This window comes from Hemitrygon akajei, chromosome 28, assembly GCF_048418815.1.
Source record: "Hemitrygon akajei chromosome 28, sHemAka1.3, whole genome shotgun sequence".
NCBI lineage: Eukaryota > Metazoa > Chordata > Chondrichthyes > Myliobatiformes > Dasyatidae > Hemitrygon > Hemitrygon akajei.
This window is the reverse complement of record NC_133151.1, coordinates 6,680,652-6,700,610: the sequence shown is the minus strand read 5'-3', so window position 1 is coordinate 6,700,610 and position 19,959 is coordinate 6,680,652. Positions and strand designations below refer to the sequence as shown.

At 48.0% G+C, this 19,959-nt stretch overlaps 1 protein-coding gene across 1 annotated transcript in view; it reads left to right on the top strand.

The window, feature by feature from the left end:
• The window catches only part of men1 (multiple endocrine neoplasia I), a 33,964-nt gene that overhangs the window by 4,675 nt on the left and 9,330 nt on the right, over nucleotides 1-19,959 (top strand). Inside the window, 8 exon segments of the mRNA XM_073031255.1 lie at nucleotides 323-498; nucleotides 500-532; nucleotides 5,310-5,438; nucleotides 7,689-7,729; nucleotides 8,280-8,367; nucleotides 11,046-11,182; nucleotides 12,264-12,399; nucleotides 16,387-16,560. Coding sequence (XP_072887356.1) covers nucleotides 323-498; nucleotides 500-532; nucleotides 5,310-5,438; nucleotides 7,689-7,729; nucleotides 8,280-8,367; nucleotides 11,046-11,182; nucleotides 12,264-12,399; nucleotides 16,387-16,560 — 914 coding nt within the window.

The window sequence follows — 19,959 nt, the reverse complement described above, 5'->3', positions numbered from 1 at the left end:
TCTTCTGCTTGGGGGGGGGGGGGGGTGTGGCTGTGGAGTCCTAAGCTACTAAGCTATTCAACCAATTCCTCAAACCCAGCAACATGCTTGAAAGAGTACAGAGAATATTTACAATCTTACTAAGAGCCTTTTAAACACGTCTGTCATTCCAAGCACCCACTATTCTCTGCGTAACAAGAAGAAACTTACCCGCCCATCTCCTTTCAGTTTTCCTCCCTCTGAAAAACGTTGCTTCGATTTGGGCTCTGATGGCGGTTATTCTGAAGCAGCCCAGCCTCGAGCTGTTCTTTACGCTTTTTTTTTTACCCCCCCCCCCCCACAGGCACGAAGCTGGACAGCTCAGGGGTGGCGTTTGCAGTGGTGGCTGCCTGCCAGGTGCTGGGGCTCCACGACGTTCACCTGGGCCTGTCGGAGGATCACGCCTGGGTGATCTTTGGCGAGAATGGAGAGGAGACGGCGGAGGTGACCTGGCACGGCAAAGGGAACGAGGACAGGCGGGGGGCAGACCGTGACAGCCGGCGTGGCTGAGAGGGTGAGCACCAGATCCCCGTAATACATGCTGGCCTTGAAAACCAGCATCATACACGCCAGCTTGTATAATCAACACCATAGTGCATGCCCACTAGTTCAATATTCAAATTCAAAGTAAATTCTATTATAAAAGTACATGTATGTCACCACATACAATCCTAAGATTCATTTTCCTGCGGGCATACTCAGCCAATCTACAGAATAGTCACTATAACAGACAGGATCAGTGAAAGATCAACTAGAGTGCAGAAGACAACAAACTGTGCAAATGCAAATATAAATAAATAGCAATAAATAATGAGAACACGAGGTAAAGAGTTCTTAAAGTGAGATCATTGGTTGTGGGAACATCTCAATGGATGAGTGTAGTTATCCCCTTTTGTTCAGGAGCCTGATAGTTGAGGGGTAGTAACTGTTCCTGAACCTGGTGGTGTGAGTCCTGAGGCTCCTGTACCTCCTTCCTGATGGTTGAGGGGTAGTAACTGTTCCTGAACCTGGTGGTGCGAGTCCTGAGGCTCCTGTACCTCCTTCCTGATGGTTGAGGGGGTAGTAACTGTTCCTGAACCTGTTGGTGCGAGTCCTGAGGCTCCTGTACCTCCTTCCTGGTGGTTGAGGGGTAGTAACTGTTCCTGAACCTGGTGGTGCGAGTCCTGAGGCTCCTGTACCTCCTTCCTGATGGTTGAGGGGTAGTAACTGTTCCTGAACCTGGTGGTGCGAGTCCTGAGGCTCCTGTACCTCCTTCCTGATGGTTGAGGGCTAGTAACTGTTCCTGAACCTGGTGGTGTGAGTCCTGAGGCTCCTGAACCTTCTTCTTGATGGCAGCAGCGAGAAGAGAGCATGGCCTGGGTGGTGGGGGTCCCTGATCTTGGATGCTGCTTTCCTACGACAGCATTTCATATAGATGTGCTCAACAGTTGGAAGGGCTTTACCTGTGATGTCCTGGGCCGAATCCACTGCCTTTTGTAGGATTTTCTGTTCAAAGACATTGCTGTACCCATACTTGTAACATCTGTATTGTATTATGTGTCAGCCCTGTGTAACCAGCTTTGCCAGTTGCATATCTCTAACAATACTGGTTTGTGTACGGTCCTCCTTATGCACGCTGCGCTGTGCATTCTGCTGTATAATGTATGCCAGTCTGTGAGTTGTGTTACAAACCGCACCCTGCCCTGTCTGCCAGCCTTAGTCATGTGAGCAAGCTGATTTAACCTAGTTCCAGTTTATTGTCATTTCAACCATATACACGGACTTGAGGGTCAACCATGGATATTGCGTCCTAGTCTACGTGATACATAGGCCAGGGTAGTACAGTATGGAGAACAAGCTGTTGTCCACGCAGCAAGCTTCCCCTCCCCACGCAGCTGAAGAACCCAAAGGAACGGAAGAGACTGACACAGTCTGGCACCAGCGGCGTCGCAGGAGTTGGCAGTCGACGTTGAACTCAATGTAGGACTGCCTTAGGGACTCCAGCTCTAGATTTTTTTCCCTCGGGTTTTACTCCCAAAGCCTTCCTCCGTGAATGGGTGTAGCGGCAAGGCAGCGGAGATTTGAAATCAGAGTTTTCCTTGTGCCAGATGAGCTGTCGACCATGTATGACGAGCCCCACCTGTCCATGGTGTCAGTAACTCCTGTCAGTAGAAATGGTTCTGCTGGACTTAGTAGCTGAACCACACGCGAAGGCCAGAAGCTGGACTTAGTGGTTAGAGGCTATTTGAGACGCACGCTATTGGGGGGATTTAATAGGTATGCCCCCCAACCCCCACCCCAACTATAACAACCTTAAGAAACTATACACGCATACCACCAAACGATACAACGTTCCTCTGGACCAAAGTGCACAACACAGTACATTTATCTCACAGACAACACATAACGTAATATTACTGCAATAAATTAACAAATAATAAGGTGCACTTACGACAGAAGGTAAAAGGTAAGCAAAAATAAATCTACAGTTGAGGACCTTTGGCCCACAATGTTTTGATGACTCTTTAACCTATTCCAAGATCAATCTAACCCCTTCCTCCCCCATAGTCCTTCGTTTTACTTTCATCCGTGTGACTATCTTAAGAGTCACTTACAAACCTCTAATAGTATCTGTCTCCACCACCACTCTCTGTGTGTATTTAAAAAAAAACCAGACAACCTCTGACAATTCTCCTGTTGGATCCAGATGCTTCTGCGATCCCAACATTTTTTGGAGGTCAAGAATGAGGCATAAAACTTGTTACTTACGGCTGTTTTGTTGAGAAGGAAAGAGAAGCCAAAAGAACAAAGGAAAGGAAAAAAATGTTTCGTGTTCAGACTAGAGATAACACTAATTTCAGTGGTATAAAATAGTCAGATTCAAGTGGCTCATAACCTGCCACTGAAAACTAAGAAACTTCTGGAAAAATACAGAAGCAACTGTACTGTAATTGCTGGAAAATTCACTGAACTATTATGGTTCAGTTGGCTTCTATATTTTTCTAGAAGCTGCTTAGCTTGTATTTTCATATAATCAAAAGTTCAAAGTAAATTTTATTATCGGAGTACATACATGTCATCACATACGACCCTGAGGTTCATTTTCCTGTGGGCATCCTCAGCAAAACTACAGAATAGTAACAATAACAGGATCGGCGAAAGATCAGCCAGAGTGCAGAAGACAGCAAGATGTGCAAATGCAAATATAAGTAATAACGAGACCATGAGATAAAGAGTCCTTAAAGTGAGATCACTTGGTTGTGGGAGCATCTCAATGATGGAGCAAGTGAGTGTGGTGAGGCCCTTTTGTTCAAGAGCCTGACGGTTAAGGGATAATAACATCTCCGATGAGGGGTGCTGCCCTCATGCAATAATATTTCATGTAGATGTTCTCAAAGGTGGGGAGGACTTTACTTGTGATGTCCTGGGCCAAGCCACTACTTTTTGTAGGATCACCTATATTCATGAAACTGCTGAGGAGTTCACTGAGCAATTACATCGGAGGCAGTGTAGCGTGGCATCCGTGCTCGGGTGGGAGCTGGCCTCTCCTGCCAGTGCTGCCCTCCGGTGTTCAATCAGTGCAATGTCAGACTGGATTACTAGGAACTCTCCCATCAATTTGTGGGACGTGTTACTCCGGATGTTGGACTATATATGATACTTATTTCCTCACTATTTTGAATGTGCTGTCCATAGAAACATAGAAAATAGGTGCAAGAGTAGACCATTCGGCCCTTCGAGCCTGCACCGCCATTCAGTATGATCATGGCTGATCATCCAACTCAGAACCCTGTACCTGCTTTCTCTCCATACCCCCGATCCCTTTAGCCACAAGGGCCATATCTAACTTCCTCTTAAATATATGCAATGAACCGGCCTCAACTGTTTCCTGTGGCAGAGAATTCCACAGATTCACCACTCTCTGTGTGAAGAAGTTTTTCCTCATCTCGGTCCTAAAAGGCTTCCCCTTTATCCTTAAACTGTGACCCCTCGTTCTGGACTTCCCCAACATCGGAAACAATCTTCCTGCATTTAGCCTGTCCAATCCCTTTAGAATTTTATACGTTTCAATAAGATCCCCCCTCAATCTTCTAAATTCCAGTGAGTATAAGCCTAGTCGATCCAGTCTTTCTTCATATGAAAGTCCTGTCATCCCAGGAATCAATCTGGTGAACCTTCTCTGTACTCCCTCTATGGCAAGAATGTCTTTCCTCAGATTAGGGGACCAAAACTGCACACAATGTTCTAGGTGCGGTCTCACCAAGGCCTTGTACAACTGCAGTAGAACCTCCCTGCTCCTGTACTCAAATCCTTTTGCTATGAATGCCAACATACCATTTGCCTTTTTCACCGCCTGCTGTACCTGCATGCCCACCTTCAATGACTGGTGTACAATGACACCCAGGTCTCGTTGCATCTCCCCTTTTCCTAATCGGCCACCATTCAGATAATAATCTGTTTCCCTGTTCTTGCAACCAAAGTGGATAACCTCACATTTATCCACATTAAATTGCATCTGCCGTGAATTTGCCCACTCACCTAACCTATCCAAGTCACCCTGCATTCTCTTAGCATCCTCCTCACAGCTAACACCGCTGCCCAGCTTCGTGTCATCCGCAAACTTGGAGATGCTGCATTTAATTCCCTCGTCTAAATCATTAATATATATTGTAAACAACTGGGGTCCCAGCACTGAGCCTTGTGGTACCCCACTAGTCACCGCCTGCCATTCTGAAAAGGTGTTGTTTTGCTCCTTGGCCTCAGAGGAACACTGTTTTATTCAGCTATGTCCATGTATGATAATTAAACTTGATTTGATTTGAAGTGTACGTAGTTGATTATATGAAAATACAAGCAACTACAGGAAAATTAGACGACAAAACAAAATCTACACCATAATCTAAACTTTCCATCAATCAGCTTAAAATTTTGCTCTCTTAGACCATAAGACCTTATGGAGCAGAATTAGGCCATTCAGCCCATCGAGTCTGCTCCGCCATTCCATCATAGTCGATCCCGGATCCTGCTCAACCCCATACACCGGCCTTCTTGCCATATCCTTACCGATCAGGAAACAATTACCTTCTGCCTTAAGCTTCTGCTCTTCTGTTACCTGTCTCTGCCCTGGGGAAAAAGTTGCTGGCTGTCCACTCTTACCTATTTCATTTATTATATCAATGCCTTTCTATTGTTTGCTGGCCTTTGTGTTGTATTTGCTGCTTGTTGCCCTGGGCTATGTATCGCCCCGTGCCCAGTTCTGTCGTAGCTACCACTGTGCCGCAGGTAAACCTCGATCTTATTGCTTTGCCCAGAGCTGGCTGTACCTGAAGGGCTCCTACCTCAAATGCGATCGCAAGATGGAGGTGGCCCTCATGGTGTGCGCCATCAACCCATCGATCGACCACCACACAGACAGCGTGGAGCTGCTACAGCTGCAGCAGGTGAGGGCACCGAGCTTGGGCTGGGCAGAGCAACGTGTGGGATTAGAGGCACCCTGATGTTGGGCCCTGCTGAGCTCTGCTTCAGCTCGCTAAGCGATTGGGTGGGGGGGGGGGGGGAGGTGGTGATCCTTCATAGCTATGCTTCAGTTAGAATGTGTACTTATGCAGTGGCCCCACTGGAACATCATCAATAATTAACATTGAACTGTACATGGTTGGCACTGACACAGTTACCGTAACGCTTTAAAATTGATCTGTGTTCAGTTCCCACGTTGTTCTTTCTCCCCGTGACCACATGCACTTTCTGCAGGTGCTCCAGTTTCCTCCCACATTGCAAAGGATGCGAGTTGTGGGCGTGCTATGTTGGCACCGGAAGCATAGCGACACTTTGCGGGTTGCCCAGCGCAGCCCTCACGCTGTGGTAGCTGTTGATGCACCTCACTGTATGTTTCGATATACGCGTGACAAATAAAGCTAATCTCTGAATCTGTTAAGCGGAGAGAGAACTACTCGGTCAAGAGGGTTTGCATCCAATAGCACAGAAACAGGCCCTTCGGCCCAACTCGTTCATGCCAGCCATGAGGCCTAGTAGCATAGTAGGTAGCGCAAAGCTAACAGGGCCAGTGTTCCGCGTTCAGTTGCCGCCGCTGTCTGTAAGCAGAGTTTCCCCGTTCTCCGGCTTCCTCCTGTATTCCAAAGATGTGTGGGTTAGTAGGTTAATTGGTCACATGGGTGGAACTGGCTGGAAGGGCTTGTTACTGTTACCGTGCCATATTTTAAATTTTAAAAAAGCTCTATTTTGCGTACACTAGACCTACATGTCTCTACTCCTTTCCTACCCTACCCAAATATAGGGAATTCTGCTCTAATGTGAAAGTTATGTTCCTTATAAACCTAACAATCTAGAAAGTCCATAAGACCATAAGATATAGGAGCAGAATTAGGCCATTTGGCCCATCGAGTCTGCTCCACCATTCAATCATGGTTGATCCATTTTTCCCCTCCACAGCCCCTCTCGCTGACCTTCTCCCCATAGCCTTTGATGCTGCGGCCAGTCAAGAACCTCTACCTTAAATTCACCCAATGACCTGACTTCCACAGCTGCCTGAGGTAAAACAAAAACTCACCACCCTGTGGCTAAATGAAATTTCTCTGCATCTCCATTTTAAATGGACCCCCTCCATCCTGAGGCCGTGCCCTCTCATCCTAGACTCCCCCCATCACGGGAAACATCCTATCCACATCTACTCTGTCTCGGCCTTTCAACATTCGAAAGGTCTCAATGAGATCCCCCCTCATCCTTCTAAATTCCAGCAAGTACAGACCCAGAGCCATCAAACATTCCTTGTATGATAACCCTTTCATTCCTGCAGTCATCCTTGTGAACCTCCTCTGGATCCCCTCCAATGCCAGCACATCTTTTCTAAGTTGAGGGGCCCAAAACTGTTCACAATACCTCAAGGTGAGGCCTCACCAGTGCCTTGTAAAGCCTCAGCGTCACATCCCTGCTTTCCAGTAGTTGCTTCAAAGCGCAGGTCTGAGCAGGTTTTCCCAGTGGTGATAGCGCCATAACTAATGTACACTGAGCAATGAAAGTAGTCGTCCCTAACCCACCAGTCACATTAAACCTGTAGCTGTTCAACGAGAAAGAGATTATCCTTATTTGCCACGCGCACATCGAAACGTACAATGAAATGCGTCATTTGCCTCAGCGACCAACACAGTCCGGGGTTGTGCTGGGGGCAGCTCTCCAATGTCGTCACGCTCCCGGCACCGACATAGCCTGCCGACAACTTACTAACCCTAATTGTATGGCTTTGGATTGTGGGAGGAAATCCACATGGTCACAGGGAGAACCTATAAGCTGCTTACAGACAGCGGCGGGAATTGAACCCGGATCGCCAGCGCTGTGAAGCGTTACTCTAACCACTACGCTTTCTAGTTGCATCGTAATTCTACCTGCCCCTGCTGCCTTCTCGGGCAGCTCCTTTTGGAGAAATTTAAACCTCAAATCTCTGCAAAGCTGCCCTAAACCCGCCTTTGAATTGATAGCCAGACTGTTCCACACCAGTCTCATTGCACCTTCTCGCCCTCCTATTCCCCTCTCCCTTGTGTATTTCTTCTTGACTTTTTGGCTCAATCACTCCTTGCTAATGGGAGTTTCCCTTTCGACTGTAGGTGTTAGGTCAATGGAGGGTGCTCCAGAGTGACGGTCCAGGGATTAATCTTCTTCCTTTTCTTCTCTTCCAGCACCTCCTGTGGCTGCTGTACGACCTTGGACATCTAAAAAAGTAAGTGCCTGCATCATGTCTCCCTTAAAGTTCCCTTAAGATGCGTGCTCCACTGTAAGTTGGCACCTAGACTGACTTCCATTTCGGTAGTGCCTTTTACGTCCCTTTCAGGACGTCCCGAAGGGTGACGCAGCCCGCGAGGGTCAAGCTAAACTGTAGGAAACACAGCAACTGATTTACGCACAGAGAGCTCCCGCAGGCAGGCTGTTATTTTGTGCGTCGTGTAGGTGTGGCTTTGTGTGTTGGACGGCAAGGTAGCGTGGCAGTTTACGGTACAGTTTACCGCCGTCTGTAAGTGTTTGTACGTTCTTCCGGGTGCTCCGGTTTCCTCCCACAGACGTGAGGCATACAGTGATGATTAGTGATGTGTGAGCGTGCCGCGTTGCGGCTTGAAGCTCGGTGACACTTGCGCCGGAGGCAGCCCCCGCATCCTCGCACTGCATTTGGTCCTTGATGTAAACGTATTTCTCTCCGTATTTTGCTGTACACATGACAAATAAAGCAAATCTTGAGCTAATCTTTAAAAAGAGCTTCTTATTTGTCCCTGCAGGTATCCAATGGCACTGGGAAACCTTGCAGATCTGGAGGAGCTGGAGCCCATGCCAGGGAGACCAGATCCACTGACTCTGTTTCATGAGGTTCAATCTGTTGTTTGATACCAAGATTCCCATACATTTATTAGTAAGATATTCCTGTGTTGTGTTAAAATGCCTCCACTTTTGTCTCTCAGGGTTGGGTACAAAGTAAATGTTCTGCTCACAATCCATCACGTACCCCCAGGGCAAACACAGGGTTAGTAACTCCTAAATAGTCCTGTCAAATATTTCTAGGGGTTAGTAACTCTTCCCCCCCCACGAGACCACAGGGAGAGGAGTCATCGTACAAATGACCGCCACTGGTCTGTGGGAAATATGTTGATTGCCAGAACTGACTTGCCCCCTCTCGCAGATGCAGCATGGATTCAGCAGAGGCAGGTCCTGTTTGACGAATTTACTGGAGTTCTTTGAGGACGTGATGAGCACGGTGGATGGAGGGGAGCAGATGTGCGTTATTTACTTGGGTTTCCAGAAGGCAATATGACAATAGGTGCAGGAGTAGGCCGTTTGGCCCTTTGAGCCAGCACCGCCATTCAATGTGATCATGGCTGCTCATCCACAATCAGTACCCCGTTCCTGCTTTCTCCCCGTATCGCTTGACTCCGCTATCTTTAAGAGATCTATCTAACTCTTTCTTGAAAGCATCCAGAGAATTGGCCTCCACTGCCTTCTGAGACAGAGCATTCCACAAATCCACAACTCTCTGGGTGAAAAAGTTTTTCCTCAACTCTGTTCTAAATGGCCTACCCCTTATTCTTAAACCGTGGCCTCTGGTTCTGGACTCCCCCAACATCGGGAACATGTTTCCTCTAGCGTGTCCAATTCCTTAATAATCTTAATAAAATGATGTTTCAATCAGATCCCCTCTCATCCTTCTCAATTCCAATGTATATAAGCCCAGTCGCTCCAATCTTTCAACATATGACAGTCCCGCCATTCCGGGAATTAACCTCGTGAACCTACACTGCACTTCCTCAATAGCAAGAATGTCCTTCCTCAAATTTGGAGACCAAAACTGAACACAGCACTCCAGGTGGGGTCTCACCAGAACCCTGTACAACTGCAGAAGGACCTCTTTGCTCCTATACTCAACTCCCCTTGTTATGAAGGCCAGCATTACATTAGCTTTCTTCACTGCCTGCTGTACCTGCATGCTTACTTTCAGTGACTGATGAACAAGGACACCTAGATCTCGTTGTACTTCCCCTTTTCCTAACTTGACACCATTCAGATAGTAATCTGCCTTCTTGTTCTTGCCACCAAAGTGGATAACCTCACATTTATCCACATTAAACTACACCTACCATGCATCTGCCCACTCACCCAACCTGTCCAAGTCACCCTGCATTCTCATAACATCCTCCTCACATTTCACACTGCCACCCAGCTTTGTGTCATCTGCAAATTTGCTAATGTTACTTTTAATCCCTTCATCTAAATCGTTAATGTATATTGTAAATAGCTGCGGTCCCCGCACCAAGCCTTGCGGTACCCCCACTAGTCACTGCCTGCCATTCTGAAAAGGACCCATTAATCCCTACTCTTTATTTCCTGTCTGCCAACAGATTTTCTATTCATGTTAGTACCCTACCCCCAATACCCTGTGCTCTAATTTTGCCCACCAATCTCCTATGTGGGACCTTATCAAAGGCTTTCTGAAAGTCCAGGTACACTACATCCATTGGCTCTGCCCTGTCCTTTTTCGTAGTTGGATAAGGTGCCGCATAAAAGACTTGTCCATGAGATAAGGAAGCATAGAGCTGGGCGTGATGTATTAGCAAGGATAGAGAATTGGGTAACCAATAGAAAGCAGAGGGTTGGGATACATGGGTGTTACTCTGGTTGGCAATGAGTGGTGAGTGGTGTGTCGCAGGGGTCGGCGCTGGGTGTAGTGGATCTCAGTTTGCTGATTATACTAAATTGAGTGGAAAAGCAAATTGTGCAGAGCATACGGAGAGTCTGCAGAGAGATATAGATAGGTTAAGTGAGTGGGCAAGGGTCTGGCAGATGGAGCACAATGTTGGTAAATGCGGGTCATTCACTTTGGAAGGAGAAATGGAAGATCAGAGTATTATTTAAATGGTAAAAGATTGCAGCATGCTGTTGGGCAGAGGGACTTGGAAGTGTTTGTGTATGAATCACAAAAGGTTGGTTTGCAGGTACAGCAGGCTGTCGAGAAGGCAAATGGAATGTGGACCTTCGTTGCTAGAGGGATTGAATTTAAGAGCAGGGAGGTTATGCTGCAACTGTACAGGGCACTGGTGAGGCCGCACCTGGAGTATTGCATATGCTTCTGGTCTCCTTACTCGAGGAAGGATATGCTGGCATTGGAGGTGGTACAGAGGAGGTTCACCAGGTTGATTCCAGAGATGAGGGGGTTAGACTATGAGGAGAGATTGAGTCGCCTGGGACTGTCCTCGCTAGAATTCAGAAGAATGAGACTAGATCTTATAGAAACATATAAAATTATGAAAGGGATAGATAAGATAGAGATAGAGCCTCTCCCGATGCTCTCTCTGTCTTTTCCCCTCCTCTGCCCCCTTTCTCTCTTTCTCAGTTGATGCAGGCACCACTGTCCCGTGTAGTCTGGGTGCAGCCACTAATTCGAGATCAAGAAGATCACGTTTGATCTTTACATACATGCCTTTTGTTGCACTAGAGTTGCGAATTTGACCACCCGTGTTTAGCTGCCCACTATTAATTGCCCTCTCACACTACAGGGCATATCATCGGCAAAGAAGTACTACAATAACGAGCACATCTATCCCTACGTCTACCTGGCCAGTTACTTCTGCCGTAACAGGAACGTGAAGGATGCCCTGGCTTCCTGGGGTGATGCAGCCACCGTCATTCAAGAGTAAGTCACAACCTTCCCCTCCCCCTGTATCTTCCTCCCCCCTCTACCTTCAACATCTTTCTCCCCCTCTACCTTTCCCTCTTTCCCCTCCACCTTTCTCCTCCTGTTCTTCCCTCTCTACTTCTCACCCCTCTCTCCCCCCTCTACATCCCCCCACTCTCTCTCCCCTCCTACCTCCCCCCACACTCTCTCCCTCCCCTCCTTGCTACCTCTCCATCTCCGACGCCCGCAGTGTTTCTGCTCCAGAAAACGATCACAATTGAAAATAAAGTGGAAATAATAAAGCGCTCGGAAGAGGTGAAATGCCATCGGTCATTAGAAAAGTGTTAGGCTACAGTCGGTCAACAATCAGAACAACTTTAAAGGATAAAATGAGAATAATGGAACATGTGAAAGGCCCTACCCCGACGAAAGCTACAATTATTACTAAGCAACACAGTGGTTTAGTTATTGAATTACATATGTTTCTTAAGTGTCTTATATGCATAGAAAGGTAAAAAATATATTAAGACAAACAATTGACTAACTGACGCTAAATAATACGGGATGTACTTGTTCTGACTTGCGTACAAATCCAACTTAAAGACAGACTCAGGAATGGAACTCGTTCGTAACCCGGGGACTGCCTGTATATGGTAACATATACGTACTTCGATAATAAATTTGAACTTTGAATTTTTGAAATGTGCCCCACCAGGCTCAAAGGCAGCTTCTGTCCCGCTGTTACAGGACTATTGAATGGACTGTAATGAAGAATTCTTAAACCCACAACCTACCTCGTCTCAGCCCTTGCACCATTGTGTAGTACCGGCGGACAATTTCTCTGTAACTGTAACGCTTCATTCTGCATTTTGTTATTGCTTTTCCCTTCTTCTACCCCGATGCACCAATGTGATGAAATTATCTGTATGTACAGCATACAAAACAACTGGTAATCGGATGTGTGTGTGTTGCTCAAGATTTCCAGCATCTGCTGAATCTCTTTTGATGCTAAAGCCAGAAATTTATTTGTTTTTTTTTTAATGCTTCTCTCCAGGAGGGTCTGTGCATCTCATTTTTAACTCTCTACCCTCTGTTCCAGTTACAACTACTGCAGAGAAGATGAGGAGATTTACAAAGAGTTCTTTGATATTGCTAACGACATCATCCCGAATTTAATCAAGGAGATGGCCAGCGTAACGGAGAGCTTGGAGGAGCATGGGGACAGAGGCGCTGAAGTAAGCCCCTGAGTGTGAGAACAGCCTTTTCACATTGTAACGGTCTTCCTGCTTCTCTGCTAGCTTATGCGGTTTTTCTCTGCTTGGTAGCGTAGCAGTGTGACTGCCAACTCTCTCTCTGAGGAGTTCTCCCCTTGACCGTGAAGGTTTCTTCCGAGTGCCTCCAGTTTCCCTCCGCGCTCCAAAGACTTATGGGTGAGAGTTAGTAAGTTGTGGGCCTCCACACTCCAAAGACTTACGAGTGAGAGTTAGTAAGTTGTGGGCCTCCACACTCCAAAGACTTACGAGTGAGAGTTAGTAAGTTGTGGGCCTCCACACTCCAAAGACTTCCGAGTGAGAGTTAGTAAGTTGTGGGCCTCCACACTCCAAAGACTTACGGGTGAGAGTTAGTAAGTTGTGGGCCTCCACACTCCAAAGACTTACGAGTGAGAGTTAGTAAGTTGTGGCCTCCACACTCCAAAGACTTACGAGTGAGAGTTAGTAAGTTGTGGGCCTCCACACTCCAAAGACTTCCGGGTGAGAGTTAGGAAGTTGTGGGCCTCCACACTCCAAAGACTTACGAGTGAGAGTTAGTAAGTTGTGGGCCTCCACACTCCAAAGACTTACGAGTGAGAGTTAGTAAGTTGTGGGCCTCCACACTCCAAAGACTTCCGGGTGAGAGTTAGTAAGTTGTGGGCATCCACACTCCAAAGACTTACGAGTGAGAGTTAGTAAGTTGTGGGCCTCCACACTCCAAAGACTTCCGGGTGAGAGTTAGTAAGTTGTGGGCCTCCACACTCCAAAGACTTCCGGGTGAGAGTTAGTAAGTTGTGGGCCTCCACACTCCAAAGACTTACGAGTGAGAGTTAGTAAGTTGTGGGCCTCCACACTCCAAAGACTTCCGAGTGAGAGTTAGTAAGTTGTGGGCCTCCACACTCCAAAGACTTCCGGGTGAGAGTTAGTAAGTTGTGGGCCTCCACACTCCAAAGACTTCCGAGTGAGAGTTAGTAAGTTGTGGGCCTCCATACCCCAAAGACTTACGAGTGAGAGTTAGTAAGTTGTGGGCCTCCACACTCCAAAGACTTACAAGTGAGAGTTAGTAAGTTGTGGGCCTCCACACTCCAAAGACTTCCGAGTGAGAGTTAGTAAGTTGTGGGCCTCCACACTCCAAAGACTTCCGGGTGAGAGTTAGTAAGTTGTGGGCCTCCACACTCCAAAGACTTCCGAGTGAGAGTTAGTAAGTTGTGGGCCTCCACACTCCAAAGACTTACGAGTGAGAGTTAGTAAGTTGTGAGCCTCCACACTCCAAAGACTTCCGAGTGAGAGTTAGTAAGTTGTGGGCATCCACACTCCAAAGACTTACGAGTGAGAGTTAGTAAGTTGTGGGCATGCTATGTTGATGCTGGAAGCACGGCCCAACGCAGTCCTCACTGAATTGATTTGACGCATTTGACTGTACACAAAGCAAATGAAACGAACCTTAATTTTAATCCGTAATGGCCTCCTAAATCAAGGAGACGGGAAATTCAACCACGTGAGTATTTCTGGATCACATTTCAACCCAGACAGTGGTTTCCCTTTCCCCAAAGAAATTCAGTGAACCAGACATGCACTTACGACAATTCATAGCGACCCAGCCGTTATTACAACTCCAAGAGGACCACAACCTTGTCGTAGGGTTTGGAGGCTTGCGTGCCTCAGTGACCCGGAGAGCTACATTGGCTGGAGTCAGGGCTTTATGCTTTTTTAAAAAATATTATTTATTTATTGAATTTTAGAAATTACAAGAATAAATGTAATAATGAAAGGGCTTTATGCTTTGGCTCTTGGTAGGGTCACCCATGCCAAACAGGTCAAAGGGCAGAGGACAGACTAAGAGCCGATCTCCTGGTTCGTTGGGGGGGGGGCGGTTCAGCTAACGGGGCTAACAACTGACTGGTCAAACAAAACTGAAACAACAGTGAAGAACCTTCCACATCTGAGTGCGACGGTATTCCTGAGCCTCCACACAAGGACTTGTATGACTGACAGTAGTGAAAAGTGAGACAAAAGCTCACGATGAGGGAATCCCTGAACACCACCAGAGATGGAGGAACTTCGTTGATGTCCTAAATACCAGCAGGACACCTGACAGTAGATGACTTGTTATGACCGAGACCAGCTTTTAATTCCAGATGTATTTTATTTAGTACAGTGTGCGGTTTTGGTCACCTACCTGCAGGAAGGATGTAAACACGGTTGAAAGAGTACAGAGAAAGTCCGCAAGGACATTGCCGGGAGTGGAGGACCTGAGTTATAAGGGAAGATTAGGACTTTATTCCTTGGAACATAGAAGATTACGGGGAGATTTGATAGAAGGACACAAAGTTACGAGGGGTATGGATAGGGTAAATGCAAGCAGGCTTTTTCCACTGAGGTTGGGTGGGACTACAACTAGATGTCAAGGGATTAAGGGTGAAAGGTGAAAAGTTTCAGGGGATTATGAGGGGAAATTTCTTCACTCGGATGGTCATGAGAGTGTGGAATGAGTTGCCAGTATAAATGGTGCAAGCGAGCTCGATTTCAACACTTGAGAGAAGTTGGATGGGTACATGGATGGGAGGGGTATGGAGGGCTGTGATCCCAGTGCAGTTTGATGGGAGTAGACAGTTTAAATGGTTCAGCATGGACTTGATGGGCCAAGGGGCCTGTTTCTGTGAAATACTTTTCCATGACTCTTAATGGCCTAAATTTAAATTCCTCAGTAGTCCTCGGGATTTGAACATCTCTTTGCATCAATAATCCAGAATTCCGGCTGCTTCTGTAGAAGTCTGTCCACCGTACCTCCATGACCTTCACCTATTCGGGTGGCACAAAAGTGCAGTGGTTAGCGTAACATTTTACAATGTCAGCAACCCTGGTTCAATTCCCGCTGTCTGCAAGGAGTTTGTGCGTTCTCCCTGTGGCCATATCGGTTTCCTCCGGGTGTTCTGGTTTCCTCCCACATCCCAAGACGTACGGGTTAGGTTAGTAAGCTGTGGGCATGCTACGTTGTTACTGGTAGCGTGGTGACACCTGTGGGCTGTCCTCAGCGTATCCTTGCAGGGTGTTGGTTGTTGATGCCAACCATATGACCACAAGATATAGGAGCTAAATTAGGCCATCTGACCCATCGAGTGTGCTCCATTCCATCATGGCTGATCCATTTTCCATCTCAGCCCCCAGTCTCCTGCCTTCTCCCCGTATCCCTTCTTGCCCTGACCAATCAAGAATCTATCAACACACTTAGGAACTCAGCAGGTCGGGCAGCATCCATGGAAACGAGCAGTCGACGTTTCGGGCCGAGACCCTTTGTCAGTCCTGTACTTTGTGTTTAAGAATCTATCAACCTCTGCCTTAAATATACATAATGACTTGGCCTCCAGCAAATTCCACAGATTCACCACCCTCTGGCTGAAGAAATTCCTCCTCATCTCTGTTCTAAAAGGACGTCCTTCTATTCTGAGGCTGCGTCTTGTGGTCCTGGAATTCTCCCCCCCCCCCCCCCCTTCGGGAAACATCCGCAATTCACTGTATGTTTTGATGTACATGTGACATATAAAACTAATCTTTAATCTAATCTTTCTCCTTAATCTATCTACAAGGGTGCCTGGTTTTACGTAAGTGCATATTGTAGCCTGCTGCTCTGTTGGGTGAAACATTCAGTTTTATTTCTTTCTCTCTCCACAGTCCAAGCTGCTTTGTGTGATTGTGTCAAGGGTTCACGTGCAACTGAGACACTGTGTGTGTGTGTGTGTGTGTGTGTGTGTGTGTGTGTGTGTGTGTGTGTGTGTGTGTGTGTGTGTGTGTGTGTGTGTGTGTGTGCCCCACTCTCCCACTCTTCCCCCTCCTCCCCCCCCCCCCACCCAGCTCCGTCTCTCGCCCACACCCCACTCTGTATCTTGCCCCGTTCCTCTCTGTCCATCTCTGTCCCTAAGGCAGTGTCCCGACTCCGAAACGTTATACCTATCTCTTCCTCTTACTTCCCAGGGTCAGCCAGGACGGTCCACGCCCAACACAGCCCTGCAGGACCCCGAGAGCTTCGCCCAGCTGCTGCGCTTCTACGATGGCATCTGCAAGTGGGAAGAAGGCAGCTCCACGCCGGTCCTCCACGTGGGCTGGGCCACCTTCCTCGTTCAATCCATCAGCAAGTTCGATGGGCAGGTAATGTGCACGAAGCAACTCTCACCAGCTTCTGTTTCCATCTCGCCCACCATCCAGCCCTCCTGTTCCTTTCTCCCTCTCCAGTCTCCCCTTCAACACGTGTTTACTTCCACCCGTTCCCGGCGGTGCCAGACCACTGGTCAGACTGATTGTTGTTTACTTCCACCCGTTCCCGGCGGTGCCAGACCACTGGTCAGACTGATTGTTGTTTACTTCCACCCGTTCCCGACGGTGCCAGACCACTGGTCAGACTGATTGTTGTTTACTTCCACCCGTTCCCGGCGGTGCCAGACCACTGGTCAGACTGTTTGTTGTTTACTTCCACCCGTTCCCGGCGGTGCCAGACCACTGGTCAGACTGATTGTTGTTTACTTCCACCCGTTCCCGGCGGTGCCAGACCACTGGTCAGACTGATTGTTGTTTACTTCCACCCGTTCCCGGCGGTGCCAGACCACTGGTCAGACTGATTGTTGTTTACTTCCACCCGTTCCCGGCGGTGCCAGACCACTGGTCAGACTGATTGTTGGTGTTTACTTCCACCCGTTCCCGGCGGTGCCAGACCACTGGTCAGACTGATTGTTGTTTACTTCCACCCGTTCCCGGCGGTGCCAGACCACTGGTCAGACTGATTGTTGTTTACTTCCACCCGTTCCCGGCGGTGCCAGACCACTGGTCAGACTGATTGTTGTTTACTTCCACCCGTTCCCGACGGTGCCAGACCACTGGTCAGACTGATTGTTGTTTACTTCCACCCGTTCCCGGCGGTGCCAGACCACTGGTCAGACTGTTTGTTGTTTACTTCCACCCGTTCCCGGCGGTGCCAGACCACTGGTCAGACTGATTGTTGGTGTTTACTTCCACCCGTTCCCGGCGGTGCCAGACCACTGGTCAGACTGTTTGTTGTTTACTTCCACCCGTTCCCGGCGGTGCCAGACCACTGGTCAGACTGATTGTTGTTTACTTCCACCCGTTCCCGGCGGTGCCAGACCACTGGTCAGACTGATTGTTGGTGTATTTTGAGCAGTTTTGGGCCCCATTATGTAAGAAAAAATGTGCTGACTTTGGAGACAGTCCAGAGGCGGTTCAACAGAATGATCCTGGGAATGAAAGGGTTAGCATATGAGGAGCGTTTGACAGCTCTGGCCCTATACTCTCTGGAGTTTAGAAGAATGAGAGGGGAATATCATAGAAACATATCAAAAGTCCATCTCCTACCCCACCATCCTCATCACATTCTACAGGGGTTGCATTGAGAGCATCCTGAGCTACTGCATCACTGCCTGGTTCGGAAATTGCACCGTCTCGGTTCGCGAGACCCTGCAGCGAATAGTGAGGTCAGCTGAGAAGATCATCGGGGTCTCTCTTCCCGCCATCACGGACATTTACACCACACGCTGCATCCGCAAAGCAAACAGCATTATGAAGGACCCCACGCACCCCTCATACAAACTCTTCTCCCTCCTGCCGTCTGGGAAAAGGTTCCGAAGCATTCGGGCTCTCACGACCAGACTATGTAACAGTTTCTTCCCCCAAGCTATCAGACTCCTCAATACCCAGAGTCTAGACTGACACCTTACTGCCCTATTGTCCTGTTTATTATTTATTGTGATGCCTGCACTGTTTTGTGCACTTTATGCAGCCCTGGGTAGGTCTGTAGTCTAGTGTAGTTTTTTTTCTGTGTTTTTTATGTAGTTCAGTCTAGTTTTTGTACTGTGTCATGTAACACCATGGTCCTGAAAAAACGTCTCATTTTTACTATGTACTGTACCAGCAGTTATGGTCGAAATGACAATAAAAGTGACTTGACTTGAATATTGAAAGGCCTTGATAGTGGATGTGAAGAGGATGTTTCCTATAGTGGGGGAGTCTAGGACCAGAGGACACAGATGGAGTGGATGTGGAGAGGATGTTTCCTATAGTGGGGAAGTTTAGGACCAGAGGACACAGATAGAGTGGATGTGGAGAGGATGTTTCCTATAGTGGGGGAGTCTAGGACCAGAGGACACAGATAGAGTGGATGTGGAGAGGATGTTTTCTATAGTGGGGAAGTCTAGGACCAGAGGGCACAGATAGAGTGGATGTGGAGAGGATGTTTCCTATAGTGGGGGAGTCTAGGACCAGAGGACACAGATAGAGTGGATGTGGAGAGGATGTTTCCTATAGTGGGGGAGTCTAGGACCAGAGGACACAGATAGAGTGGATGTGGAGAGGATGTTTCCTATAGTGGGGAAGTCTAGGACCAGAGGGCACAGATAGAGTGGATGTGGAGAGGATGTTTCCTATAGTGGGGAAGTTTAGGACCAGAGGACACAGATAGAGTGGATGTGGAGAGGATGTTTCCTATAGTGGGGGAGTCTAGGACCAGAGGGCACAGATAGAGTGGACGTGGAGAGGATGTTTCCTATAGTGGGGGAGTCTAGGACCAGAGGAGACAGATACAGTGGATGTGGAGAGGATGTTTCCTATAGTGGGGAAGTCTAGGACCAGAGGGCACAGATAGAGTGGACGTGGAGAAGATGTTTCCTATAGTGGGGGAGTCTAGGACCAGAGGACACAGATGGAGTGGATGTGGAGAGGATGTTTCCTATAGTGGGGAAGTTTAGGACCAGAGGACACAGATAGAGTGGATGTGGAGAGGATGTTTCCTATAGTGGGGGAGTCTAGGACCAGAGGACACAGATAGAGTGGATGTGGAGAGGATGTTTTCTATAGTGGGGAAGTCTAGGACCAGAGGGCACAGATAGAGTGGATGTGGAGAGGATGTTTCCTATAGTGGGGGAGTCTAGGACCAGAGGACACAGATAGAGTGGATGTGGAGAGGATGTTTCCTATAGTGGGGGAGTCTAGGACCAGAGGACACAGATAGAGTGGATGTGGAGAGGATGTTTCCTATAGTGGGGAAGTCTAGGACCAGAGGGCACAGATAGAGTGGATGTGGAGAGGATGTTTCCTATAGTGGGGAAGTTTAGGACCAGAGGACACAGATAGAGTGGATGTGGAGAGGATGTTTCCTATAGTGGGGGAGTCTAGGACCAGAGGGCACAGATAGAGTGGACGTGGAGAGGATGTTTCCTATAGTGGGGGAGTCTAGGACCAGAGGAGACAGATACAGTGGATGTGGAGAGGATGTTTCCTATAGTGGGGAAGTCTAGGACCAGAGGGCACAGATAGAGTGGACGTGGAGAAGATGTTTCCTATAGTGGGGGAGTCTAGGACCAGAGGGCACAGATAGAGTGGATGTGGAGAAGATGTTTCCTATAGTGGGGGAGTCTAGGACCAGAGGGCACAGATAGAGTGGATGTGGAGAGGATGTTTCCTGTAGTGGGGGAGTCTAGGACCAGAGGACACAGATAGAGTGGATGTGGAGAAGATGTTTCCTATAGTGGGGGAGTCTAGGAC